General features: G+C 43.3%; 1 protein-coding gene across 8 annotated transcripts in view; it reads right to left on the reverse strand.

Moving 5' to 3' along the window:
* Positions 1-1,894: 1,894 nt before the first annotated feature.
* The window catches only part of tanc2a (tetratricopeptide repeat, ankyrin repeat and coiled-coil containing 2a), a 53,146-nt gene continuing 41,341 nt past the window's right edge, over positions 1,895-13,699 (reverse strand). For all 8 annotated transcript variants that reach the window (XM_027284829.1, XM_027284828.1, XM_027284826.1 and 5 more), the window contains 13 exons: positions 13,042-13,164; positions 12,832-12,969; positions 12,597-12,695; positions 11,728-11,919; positions 11,472-11,565; positions 10,246-10,379; positions 10,034-10,157; positions 8,828-9,003; positions 8,441-8,573; positions 8,176-8,267; positions 7,929-8,063; positions 7,560-7,660; positions 1,895-6,687 (listed from right to left, as the gene is read on the reverse strand). In XM_027284829.1, coding sequence (XP_027140630.1) covers positions 4,806-6,687; positions 7,560-7,660; positions 7,929-8,063; positions 8,176-8,267; positions 8,441-8,573; positions 8,828-9,003; positions 10,034-10,157; positions 10,246-10,379; positions 11,472-11,565; positions 11,728-11,919; positions 12,597-12,695; positions 12,832-12,969; positions 13,042-13,164 — 3,423 coding nt within the window. In that variant the 3' untranslated portion in view covers positions 1,895-4,805. The remainder of the gene's footprint in view (positions 6,688-7,559; positions 7,661-7,928; positions 8,064-8,175; positions 8,268-8,440; positions 8,574-8,827; positions 9,004-10,033; positions 10,158-10,245; positions 10,380-11,471; positions 11,566-11,727; positions 11,920-12,596; positions 12,696-12,831; positions 12,970-13,041; positions 13,165-13,699) is intronic.

The raw sequence follows: 13,699 nt of genomic DNA on the forward strand, positions 1-13,699 counted from the left end.
TACGTAAGTAAGCTGTATTTAAATGGACTGAAAGGAATATTTGTTCAGTGTTTATTCAGATGTGTGTTATTAGAGTTTTATTTTTACCTACAGCTGTTAAATTTATATCTTTGAACTGTTTAAACAAATTATTATAATTTTTTTTTTTTTTGGTGTAACTTCAGGACTCAGCACTAGTGCCTAACACAAAGCTTTTACCAATGTTGTTTGTCTTTGACAGTGTCTTCTTTTAAAGGGAAGTCTTAATATAACTGGGCCAATCTGAATTAAAAAAAAATGTGTGCAACAGCAAGTTTGTCCAGGTGTGATTTTGTCCTGACTTAAACTTCTGGTATAATTCTAGATGTTAAAGCTGCATCAGGTGTAGGTAACATTTTCTGCAAAATGTATACTTCTACACATTCAATGTACTTTCTACTCCACTACATCACTTACTGGCTCCCTTGCAGGAACATGCTTTACATACAAATAATTAACTAATAAAATGATTTTCAAAGATTAAACTGCTACTTTGATGCAAATAGTTGTGATAGGAATGGTGGGACAATGGCAAATGCAGATAAGAGGTTGATATTAGCAGAAATAAGTCACAACACACAGAGTAGATGGTGGTATTCCCCCTTTTTTCAACCTCTGCTTATGGGATTTTTCCCTCCTTGTCCAGTAGCATAGCAACGCTTAGGAGTGCCGTCACGTCCATTTAATATCTGAACCAAGTGGCCACGTCCATGAATATGTATAACACAGAAGTACTAAAAACTGCAGTTCCTCAAACATCCACTTGAGCTTGGCTCCAGAAGTGAGTCAGTCTCCATAAGTCCCCATGTTCAAATGTCCAACTTCACAGCAGAAATAAATATGTTTACAGCCTGGTACAAAAAACAGTTTTGGTCTCTGTAGCTAATTTCCCCGTTCATGACAACTGTACTGAGGGTGAATTTATATACAACTCACCTGTTCAGATGATATTAAGGCTTAAAGTTATGCAGAATTTGATTGACAGGGAGGTGCCGTTACAGATGGCTTGTTTGAGCAACCAAGCTTCAGTCAGCCTCAGCTCCACCCATGCTCTACAATCTACATTTTTAGATTAGCCAGGTGCTGGCAGAGGCAGGACAGCCACCACACTTTGAGCTTCACAACAGCTTTTCCGAAACCTGTGGGTGATGTCATGGATACTAAATCCATGTTTTTATATCATCTATTGCTCAAACTCAACACATTTCTCTTTCCAGGCTGCAGTTTATGAGCACTGTTGCCGTTTAGCAAACAAAGAATTATGTTATTTACTGACATTGAAGAGAAGTTTGCTGTTCCCACAATTCACTCTTGTGTTTTTTTCTTTTCATGACCAGGAGGATAGCTCACCTTCTCTGCCTTATTGAAGTTGTATACTTTAACACCTGCTTTGACATGAGGGGAGGTGGCGTGTTTGCATAATTTGGGAGGCTCTGCACAGCACATCCTGTCCACCTATGCATGGTGACAGAAGAACATATGCTTATGTGAACAACCCCAGACCAATTTAAACTGTTTGTTACTTCTTCTCATACTGCGATCTTCCCTAATACTTGTGTTCTTTTACTTAAGTAAAATTCAAAATGTGGGACTTGAGTATTACTACTTTTATTTGCGCCCAAGTATCCAAGTACTTCTTCCACCACTACTAAAAAAAAATAGGAGAGTGGATAACTTCTATTTGTCAGTTGGCAATAAATGATATTTTGTTAACTGCTTGTTCTACAGTCCCAATTGACAGATATATAAACATATTTATCTATGAAGCTTTAAGCTAATTATGCATGACCACAAACGATGGTGCGAAAGTAGTATCCACATTGATGACTGTAGCATCAGTCCCTTAACACACCCACAGAGAGAGAGAGACTTAATCTGTCTTTCATTCAGCTTTATTCCTCTTTGTAATGATAAATCAGCAGTCAGTAATTTCACATGAGCTGACACATTCATGTTTTAAATGTTTAATAAAGACGTTCCTCTTATTGTTATAACCATCCTGGGTTTTAAATATTGACCTATGTTACACACAGTGAGAAAAAGCCCACAGTAAACCCACTAACAGGGAGCACACACACTCAACATCAAGTAATGCTCGATTACTGCTGAATTACCTGTGGCGTTTCAAACTCTGGGCTCAGGACCCCTAGGCAGGTTGGGGGTTACATCCTACATGTACAGCACAACACATGTTTTAACTGACAGACAACACATCTGTCATCCAGCTCATCAGGTTAAAGCAACACTGATGCACTATGACGAGGTGTTTCCACGCTTTATCGTTTTAAGCTACTCTCTAATATCCAATCAGCTTGCTAATAATGTACGTCATCATTCTAAAACGGCCAGAATTACCCAGCAGTTCGATTGTGAAAATGGCTTGTGAACCGGGGTGGTTAAGTATTACCACATGTTCTCACAGCTGGAAACTCCTGAGCAGTAAGAAATAAGGGCAGTGGTCACAGAGACTGTACCGTGACAGAGAGGTCAGAGGTCATAGGTTCTATCGGTATCAGCAGCTCTGAAAGCAAGCTGCTGATTCATTAGAAACATAAAAAGAAATGTACAAAAATCAGGCATTTGTGTGCATAAAATACAGTTAAAAAATTAAAGAAACAGTCCAACTGTTGTGAATACCATCTTTAAATTGCACCCCCTCTGAAAAACCCCCTGGAATGGATTGTTTGCTAACCCCTTCCTCTTGTGACTGTCGCTATGCCTGTCAAACTTTTCATTCTCACACAGAAAATATTCAGTTTACTATGATGAGAGTGACAGACGTGAGGACTGTCCATTGCTCTGATGGCCCATTATTAATTATTAAATCGCAATAGTCCAAGAATGTTGCATAGGACCAAAAGTCCAATCGTCCAACAGCTGGCATTGACACGGTATCCTCCAGTGTGGTCAAGTTAGCAATAATAAATATGCAACATCCTGTTAGATGGTTGCACCAAAACTACTTCTGGGTTAAAATGCAACACGGTATCACGGTAAAGTGGTATCCTGGTATCACGCCATTACACCATAATGTGGCGTTTGTATGTGTGTTTTCAGGGTGACTATCGGGGGGTTTGGAATAATGGGCCATCAGAACAATGGCGGGGCACCACATATTAAGCACTTGAATTCAGAATGTTTTAAATAATGGGTTCTTGATTTCAGACAAGCTAAACAAAAGCAGGTTCCTTATTTCTATCTGTCAACCTTTGATTTCGACACCTGAAATGCAAACCGTCACAGGCTGATTTTATCAGCTGTAGCTTCCTCATAGACATCTTCATCTGACTTTTTGAAATCTTGCAAAAGGTATCTTAAATATGCAACGGGGAGGGGGTCAACTAACAGACAGTTGTTTTTTACTAAGTTATTGACAGTAGAAGGAGCTAATCCCATGTAAGCACTGTTCAACGGCAATGTAAAGGGCCCTAGTAGATCAGTTGGGATCCTTGTGGTTTGCATAAATTAGGACTTTTAGGACTACATAATACAAAAGACCTTCATAGAAAAAAACAAAAAGCCCCCTTGAAGCAAAAAAATAATAATAATAATAATTCAAAAATTCAAAAACATTAAAAGTAATTTTTTACAGGATATTCACAGCAGACCAATGCCACCATATGCCAGCAGGAGGAGATGTTAACCCAACCCTGAGTAAAGCTAAACTTCAACTCTGCTTTGAAAAGTTTCCCATTTCTATGTTCTGTGTGGAAAAAACAAAACATATAAACAATAAAGGCAAATCCAAAAGGAATATACAGCATTAAGAGAAATGATATTTATACAGTTTAATACAGGTATAACTTAAAAAAGATAAATATCACTTATTTTTGTTTTATATACAGCAAGTCAGTGCTTGTTCAATGACAGCATTATCCTAGTTTCTCAAACTATGGCTTGGGACCAGGTCACTGACCAGCATCTGACTTGTACAAGTTTTAGAGCCCGGATCCTGCAGTGGCTGTATCCAGGTTTCCAGTCCTTGTATCATTTAAGCGCTTCGAACTTGAAATGAAAATCTTCATTGAAGGCGTCAGCATCAAAAGAAGGTAATAGTGGTGCTTTTTCGTCTCTCTTCTCTGACTGAACGCCACCATCTAGAGTTGCATACGTGAACTTGGCAGAAAAAAACTCTAGAGCAGAGCATTATGGACATTCAGTGAGATTTCAGTTTTAGAAACCTACTTTAAACCAGAGATGAACACGGAGGGAAGGAAGAATGTTTTAGTGCTACTTGGTGTCCGAAATCTTTCTCTTCCTTGTTGTGCTTTGTAATGGCGTGCGTCTTATGTTAAAGTCATGTAAGAAGTCTCGTCCTTTCCTTGTTCCCTTCATCCTTGCTTCTTTTCTTTGTCTCTGGCAGCTTAACTGACAGACCTGACCTGTAACAGGCAATACGTTCCATATCCAACTGTCTTTTCTAAACAATAAAGGAGTCGGTATCCTTCAAATGAAGTGCTTTCCGAAACTGATCCGACAAGCACGCCTACGTCCTGCAGCGATCGGTCATTGGTTGCTTTCATGCACAAGACCTTCAAAGAGAGACTGAAAGTATATGCTGTTGTCCCTGTTTTGAACGATTATTGCGTCTTGTCCCTCTTAATGTTGTACCAACTATGTGTTGTACACACAACATGTTGTACAAACTAGTTTGTTTAGGTCTTGTGCAGGACTCAATAATTCCATAGCCCCAGTGAATCTTGGAATATATAAGTGCACTCATTTCTCTTTATTAACTCTTCATTAACCCTTCTCCCTTGCCTTTGACTTAACATTTAAGGTTTTCTCTATACATTGGATTCTACGAAGGGTCTTTTTGGTTTGACAGGAGAGGTAGGACCTGTCTGTCTGTCGCTTGGTCTGTCTGAGCAGCTATGGATCACCGGCATTGTTCGAGCCAGCTTCACATCCAGGTAAGAAGGATTCTGACTGGCAACCTGCACTGAGCCTTCACTCTGAAGACCACTGCCCGGCAGCACCTCATAGTAGTCAAGGTGGTTGTCATGGAGGACGTGACCATTGTGGGCATTGTTGTTGCTGCGGTTGTGGTAAGCAATAGAGGATGGCTGGAGCTGGCTGAAGCCTTGATTGGGAGGCATTTTGCTAGGTGAGGTGATGACTGTGTCCACTGAAGAAACAGCCCAGGACCGAGAAGGACTGAGACAGGATGCTGAACTGGAAGGAGCTTGTTGTTGATACTGTTGGTGCACTCTCGCGGTCCTGTCGATAATGCCCATGAAAGGAGTATTCCTAGATGAACGGCCTGCCTCTCCAGGATAGGTTCCACCTCCCACCATGCATATTTCTGACTGGGGAGAGGAGATCAGAAATAGATCGTCATGGTAACCAGTAACCTCTCCCACAGGGGCCAGATCTGATGGTAAATCCATCTGCTGGACGGAGGCAGAGGTCCTGAAGCCTTGGCCATGATTAACTGGTTGCCCACCAGCAAGGCTGCCGCTGCTGGTGGAGAAACGGACGCTGATACTTTGCGAGTGGACAAGAGGCCTGGTGGGTGGAGCTTGAGAGGAGGTTGGGTGGGCACTGAGTGGGCGTCGTAGTCCCCCTGGGTGGTATTGATAATCGTTTGATGGTAGAATGCTGTCAGGATGTCCCATTGTCGCTTCAGTCACTTCCATGGGGTAGTATGCTGCTTTGGTTTGGTTGCGGCTTAACTGACGGGCCTGACCAAATCGATTTATTCCTGCCCTCTCCCCTCCACCTTCTCTCCCATAGGCAGATCCAGATCTTGCCTGACAAACGAAGTCACCATCCACATCATCTAGCGGATATGAAGCTCCAGAGCTCAGACCAGCCTGGACCGGCAGACCTGGCCGGATATCTAGGGGGTTTGGGCAAATGCCTTCCCCCAGTTCGGCCAGTTCTTGGGGTAGCTGGCCAAACTGGGAGTAGGCAGAACTTCCTAAAATCATGCTGGAGTGGGCAGCAGAAGTGGGCTGACTGGTTCTGACAACCTGAACCTTGGCTGGTTGGAGCCACTGGCCTTGAACAGGGTTCTGCTTCTGGAATGATCGCTGATTGGACATATGATGGTGCTGCTGCAGTCCCTGGTTCTGGTCTGAATGGTGGAGGGCTGAAATGGACTGTGGATGGTGGTGAAGACCTCCATTTCCTGATAATGCAGGCATACTTTCTGACATTGGACTGGCTCGCTGCTGATGCTGCATTGGGGAGGGAGGAGGGCTGAAATGGCGATAAGAGGCGGATGGAGGAGGAGGCGCAGAGTGAGAAGAGGAGGAGGGTAAGTGGGTGGGGCTGGGGAGGTGACGGTACAGATGAGTTGGCGAGAGAGAAGAGGGTGATGGCCCCCCAGGGTGGCAGTGGGTGTCAAGACTTTGAATCACAGGTGGAGGATGAAAAGAGGAGGAGTGAGGAAGAGCATCTTCTTCTCTGTAACTCTCCTCCTCCTCTTCCTCTGTAAGCCCCTCCCTGTCCTGCACCTGCAGACAACCGGAATCTCTGCACCTGCCCTCATTGATGGACACATTTTGTTGGTAAACATGATGTGATGAAGGAGGGGGAGAGTCTTGTTGTTGTGCCACCTGCCGACACTCTTCTTTGACCCGGGAAAGCAGACGCTGGATCTCCCGGTTGGACGGGCACAGTCGACTGGCCTCAATCAGGTCCTCCAGGGCTGCATGGAACTGTCTGAATGTTGACAGACAGCAAAAGACAGAATTAAGAATTCAGAAGTCTGTGGCTTCAAACTTGCAGAAATCAACCACAGCAAAAAGTAATAAAGGCATTTGTCATGCTTCTGCTAACTAGGATTGCAAAATATTGTGAATTTTTAAGTTGGAAACTTTTCATGGGAATTAATGGGAATAAACTGGGAATTTACAACACTGAAGGCTGGCCCTTAACAAGGAACTTAAATAAAGTTAAATATATTTTATTTTTCATGCAAGTACACTTGAATATTTCACATCACATCACATGAACATAACACATACTGTTCAATAAAATAATACTTGACACTTGAAAGCGTCCGATTTGAAATATTTCCAAAATTCCCGAGCTTAACTTGCAAAGTTTCTGGAAAGTTTCCGGACATGTGTCCTTGGTCAAATAGTTAACTATTAGGTCAAGAGAGGGGCAGGCAAAGGGAGTAAACCCTGGCAAGTCCTTGCCTCCTGACTCCACTCCAGTTCTCCAGAAGGGAGTGAAGCTGAATCTGCGCAACTCTTCCACACATTTTTTTCATGTTAGTCAGCTATAAAGTTGCTTTTACTTAGCAGAATTTCTTGAGAAAAAGAACTAGTTTCTCTTTCATATGAAGTAATGTTGGAAGGATGCAAAACTGTGGAAGCTACATACTGTAACAACCAAAGACCCTAAACCTGAGTGGTGGTCATAATGGAGAGAATGCTGAAAGCATTGATATGATGATATTCAGCTGGACATTGAAAAGAAAGACGTGTTGTTGATTAATGCATAACACATTTGAAGTGAGCAGCTCATGACTTGGTTAGAGTTAGTTTGTTCTAGTCAACCACTTGTTCTCATGTCGCTCTGCTTACCTGCGGCTGCGTTTGGCTCGAGCTCGGGCATAAAAGGCTTCGTACGATTTAGCTTTCAGCTCTAGCGCCTTGGTAGCAAACTCCTCAGCAAGGCCAAAATCCTGAAAGAAAATAAAATGAATTCATGATAGTACATTAAAAACACAAACAAACAAAATAAACATTCTTTCTTGGCATGAAACTAAAGAACTTCATGCAGCCACCTAGAATTTCCAGCTGGTGACAAGCTCTTGTTTATCTGAATGGAATGAATGGATACATCTGGTAGCTGGCTGGGGGTGGCAATTCTGAGTGGCAGCTATTGTAAATTAGGAGGAATTTTACCTTTGTGGTTGTATGTGTGTGTGGGAGAGAGAGAAAGAGACTCACGTTCATCTTGCGGTGGCAGCGTGACAGGTTGAGCAGCACACACACTCTCAGCTGTCTGAACGTCTTCAGCTCGTCCCCTGGAAACTTCTGGAGAGCCGACTGGTAGGAATGAGCAGCTTCTCTTACTTTAGATTGCTGCAAATGCACACGTCGAATATTTAGAATATGTAACGAATGTGCCCCCATCTGGTTAATTAAATGTGCGTTCGGGTTTGGGATTGAGTTTGCGTGTGGTTAAGTGTGTTACCTTGTACAGTCTGTCTCCCTCCTGGATCAATTTACTGAGCAGGACCATTAAGATATCTGGTTTTGAGGTTGCCATGGCCCAGGTCGCTGGTCCTACACAAACAAATACATAATGTGATACCAGCCATAAAGAACCACAACATCCCTGGTTTGATCCGGCTCGGGACTTTTCTTACATGTAATTCTCCTCTTTTGCTCTCACTTCTGTCTGCATTTCTAATAAAAAAAACCCCATTGGGATAGCATTGCTGAGTCATGTTTTCTACCTATTTTGGCTCCCTTTTTGAGCAGAGCGATGACTGCTGAAGTGTTTCTGCAGCCAACCGCTCGGTCCAGAGGACGCATTCCGCTGCAGTCCACGTGCTCCACCGATGCACCATGATCCACTAAGTACTGCACCTAACACAGGAAAGGGACACGAACAACAAACACCAGCTACGTTTAGCATTATTTACTGATAGGAAATGGAGTTTGAAATTCTTTCCACCAGCGTCCTTTACTCTTGCTATCAATAAATACTGCTAAAAACAGTAGTAAATCAGAGTATACTCAAACATACGCTATCCTCCGCAGGCTCTGAGAGCCGCTCTTTCTAAAATCTGGTAAATAATAAAGATTTTAAATAAAGTGATAACTGCATCTGTTTCACGCACAACTTCTGGGTCGCCGCAGAAGGCAGCCAGATCCAGAGGCGTCCGTCCACTGCGGTCAGCGTGAGTTGTGGCTGCACCTCTCGCCACCAGCTCTTTGACCAATTGGAGCTTTCCTTTCAGACACGCCCAGCTGAGCGCCGTTAAGCCTTCTCTGTCAGTCTGGTCGAGAGAGGCTCCTGGAAACAGAGAGAGAGAGAGAGAGTGTGTGTGTGTTGGGGTCAAAGATCATGTTGGGGTCAGAGGACTGATGCTCTTACTGCATCAAAGCAAATCTTCATCTGTTAAAATATATGATTTACAAAATACCATCACTGTTGGGGGAGGGGTTAGCAGAATATGACAGAAATGGAATATCATATTCATACATATGTCTTCATAAATGGACAATCACCTGAAAATAAGAATCACCTTTCGTTAGAACGAGTCTTTTAATATCTACAGAAGGAGCGGGGTTCTCTTACACAGAGTCCGCCATGTTTTTACAGTAGCCCAGAATGGACAAACTTGAACACCTTTTCAACGTTTTTTTAAAGTTACTGTGGATTTTCCTTCACGCTTGGAAGGGGAGGGGTGAGGCGAGGGGCATTCAGCTGGTTGCAATCTGCACCACCAGATGTCACTAAATCCTACACACTGCTCCTTTAAAATAATAATAAGACTTTCATCTAAATAAATGTCTGTTAACTCACTATCTATCAGCAAATCACGTAACACAACGGCCTGCTGAGGAAAGGATGCTGGTGGTGACACCACACCCCCCCAAAAAAATACTGTCATCTGCAGCTTCACCTTAAAATTTAAGTTTTATTTATTTAACTGGTGAAGCACTAGTTGGATTTTATTTTATTATGAAGCAGTTACAGGAAATGTGATGTGTCTGTCAGTGAGATGACCACTGAGCACTAACGTTCATCAAACGTTCATGTTAGATGAAGAGCTGCAGGCGACCTCTGCGACTGTTTTCACGGTCATTGTCCACAGACACAGATAATAGTTTGTTTTGCTGCTTCATATTGAAATATATTGATATACACACAGAGTACTAGAGTATACATTTGTACCCAAATAGGAGTAGTGACTATGACAAGACTCTCTTGTTGTACTCACTGACTTCTGACCTAAATATGATGATGAATAACTTGAATTTTGTAATGAACATTGTTGCTGTGGTTGTTAATGCTTTGTCATCAGTGCACAGGGGGTTACCATGATCCAGTAGCAGCTGGCCGGTGGTCATATGTCCCTCTGAGGCTGCCGTCATCAGAGCTGTTCGGCCCTGCTGGTCGACCATGTTCACCTCCACGCCGTGATTCAATAACAGCTCAACCACCTGACAGAGACAGACACTCAACTTCTGTGGAGCGGGAATTAAACTAAAAGGTGTGTGTGTGTGTGTGTGTGTGTGTGTTCCACCATACCTGCCAGTGGTCACGTCTCACAGCACTGAAGAGAGGTGTGACACCCTTCCTGTTGCCTTGTTCAACAGCAGCTCCCTGATCCAACAACAGCCTGCAGACAACCAACCGGCCACTTCCTGCTGCTGCTGTCAGAGCTGACACACACACACACACACACACACACACACACACACACACACACACACACAAGGTTTACAAACGTGTACGCTTCAAACTGAAAAGACTGTAAAATATATAACTTTAAATATGTCTTTAAAGTAGCTGATATTTTTTACCAAATGAGAAGAGATCCATGAATTTGTGAATATTAAAAGACTGTCTGGTTAAGTAGGAGTGAATTCATTTGAAAAAAAGATTTACGTCTTTGAACTGTATCGTACATCTTTGGAAACCTTTATTATCATATCACAGAAATAAAAGAGCAACAAATCTGAGCGGGTGACAAGCAGAAAAATGTTCTCAACAGTTCAAATAAACACAGCAAGCCAAAAGAGAGTTTAAAGAATAATTAATGCTATTACTTTCCTAATTATGCCAGTTGTGTTGATCATACTTTGTCTAAATGACTAAGATGAACCAGTCAACCTGGAGGTAGTCACACCTTAAACTACAGTGTAGCTACGCCACAAGATGCACACAATCTGAAACATAACTTCAGCTTTGATTCAGTAATATTTTAATAACAGCAGAATAAGTTAATACAATCTTGATGGTTGATGGGATTTGTAGTTTCAAACATCATGTTGTAAGTCCATTTTTCAGGTATTGTGATGTTTTGGGGGATTCTTAATTTAAACTCAGTAATTGCGCCTATTTCATTTTAATATAAATCTTCAGCCTGAGTCTGCACATGAGGATGTACTGCCGTGTTTACAGCCTGTGGCTGTGTGTACGTGTACTCCCTGCTCACATGTATGTGCTTTAACATGCTCAAAGTGAGCCTTACAGCCAATGAACACCTCAGTCCATCACTGTCAGTAAGTCATAAACACAGTTAAACTTCTGTGTTATGAACTTTGAATGTACATCTTAGGTCTTTGTTGGTATTTTGTACATGTTTAATATTGAAAATAAAAAATATTTTTACATTAGGAAATGAGATCAGATATGTGGCATTAATGCAGAATCAACAATAATCCTGAAGTACCAAATACATTAGTATCAGATATTTATAGTAATGAGCAGTATTTGTAGCGTTTGTAGTATTTGTGGTGTACTTCTTGTACCTGTCTCTCCCCACAGACTGTCAGGTGTGTTGATTTCAGGTCTCTCCTCATCTTCCTCATCTTCCTCTGGAAGATCCAGCAGGTATGACACCGTCTACACACACACACACACACACACACACACACACGGGACACGATAACAAAACAAATGGTTTTACAAACACATCATGAATATCAGTTCACAATTCAGTAGCGCACATTATAATAAAAGGTGTGTGTGTGTGTGTGTGTGTGTGTGTGTGTGTGTGTAGCTGACCTCTGTGTGGCCCATGCTGGCCGCAGCAATCAGAGCCTGTTGCACCGCCTGGCACCTGCTCGCCCCCCTCTGCCCGCAGCAGGAAGTGCAGCTCCACTCGGCACGCTTCAGCAGGAAGCGCAGCACCTCGAGGTGGCCTCGCTGAGCCGCGTGAACCAACACACACCGGCCGGAGCTGTCCACGTGACCCACCTGAGTACACGAGGAGAGAAAGACTCTCAGATTCACAGATTTCAGGGACTGTCTATTTGATCATGTGATGACGCCTCATGCCCCATCGTAACAGCTTGAACTGGGAACAATATGTAGCTGTCTAACAACCTCGCGCTCTGCATGCTGGGTTTTATTCCTAAACGTCTACAGATGTTTGGATACATAGTGTCATGGTAACAGTGGAAACTAGTCACACCTTCGTCACAGAGATTGAACTCTCATCCAACATAGAACAACATGAACCCGTCACATTTAGACTCACTGATACCAAGACCTGTTCTTCAAGACATGGAGCCCATTAGTTTATTTTAAATGATGCAAGTCTGCCCTTCTGTGTTTCAACACAATGTATCATTATTCATTATCAGCAGCCCCCACAACTTCTGATGTGGGAAAAGTGCTGTTGGAGGGAGTTTCAGACGCTATTTGAGTTATCACATTTGTAGAACTTCTTGTTATCGTAGCATCCTTCAAATTCTTCTCATGGCATACTTTTAGTTTGTAGAGAAGAGCGACTATCCAAATCCCACCAAATCCTATAAGTGGACATGAGTGGCCGTCCACCTCTATGCTATTCCTGATGTGACCACAGGGTGGCACCAGAGCACTAGTTTTTTGTTACAGTTTCAAATGCTGAGAAGCGGGCAGAAGGATACCTTTGCTGTGTGCTGACTCAGCATGCTGACGATGTCCAGATGTCCGGCTGCAGCAGCGAACCCCAGTGCAGTCAAACCGTCATGTGACTGAGCATCCACCTAGAAATACGACACAGAAAGTGTGGGCATAGTAAAACTGGCACAAAGTTCCAACGTCAACAATGTAAATGATATTTCACAAATTTGAAAAACCTCAGAAAAAACAATGAAATATGATGAAAAATGTTGTTTTTACCTGAGCTCCGTGGTCGAGCAGCAGTGCCACGGCATCAGTGTGGCCCAGGTGAGCGTGGACACACAGCAGGGGGGCGTTGCTGAGGACATCACTACGGTAATCCACGTCAGCCCCGCCCATAATCAGCAACCTGCTCACCTGGACAGGTAGGACGCTGAGTTACAGTCCGTCTGTATCACCTGTGTGTGTGTGTGTGTAGTATCCTGTTACCTTGATGTTGGGGGTGTAGAGGTTGCGCAGTGATGACACAGCAGGGCTCAGGCTATTCGTGCTGTAGGACAGCCACAGCCCCTGCAGAACTGAGGAGGAAACCCCGAGCTTCTTGCTCAGACCCTGGAGATGAGAATGGACGCCACAGGAGTAAAAAACAGGCAGATAGTAGCAATAATAGAGCATGTTACCCAACTCCTGACACAAGCTGTGGTCACCTCAAGACTAGACTAATGTAACGCCTTTCTGAAGGGCCTCCCAGCATGCACAGTGAAACCTCTTCAGATGACCCAGAACATGGTGGCGTGCCTGGTCTACAAACAACCCAAAAGGTCACATGTCACCCCGCTGCTCATCGAGTTCCACTGGCGACCTGTAGCAGCCCACAAAATTCAAATCACTAATGCTGACTACAAAGTTGTCTCCAGTACTGTCACCTACCTACAGTACTTGAAGGCCTTTATGCAGGTATATGTCACCTCAGGACTGCTGCACTCCTCCAATGAACGACACCTGGCCCTGCCACCTGTTCACTCAAGGCAATCCAGACTTTTCTCGTCTGTTGTTGTTGGTGGAACACACTACCAGTTCCTACCAGAGCAGGGGCATCCCTCTCTACCTTTAAGAAAAACTCCTGAAGACCTCCAGCTCTTTAGCT

Source organism: Larimichthys crocea, chromosome XII (assembly GCF_000972845.2).
Source record: "Larimichthys crocea isolate SSNF chromosome XII, L_crocea_2.0, whole genome shotgun sequence".
Classification (NCBI taxonomy): Eukaryota; Metazoa; Chordata; class Actinopteri; family Sciaenidae; genus Larimichthys; species Larimichthys crocea.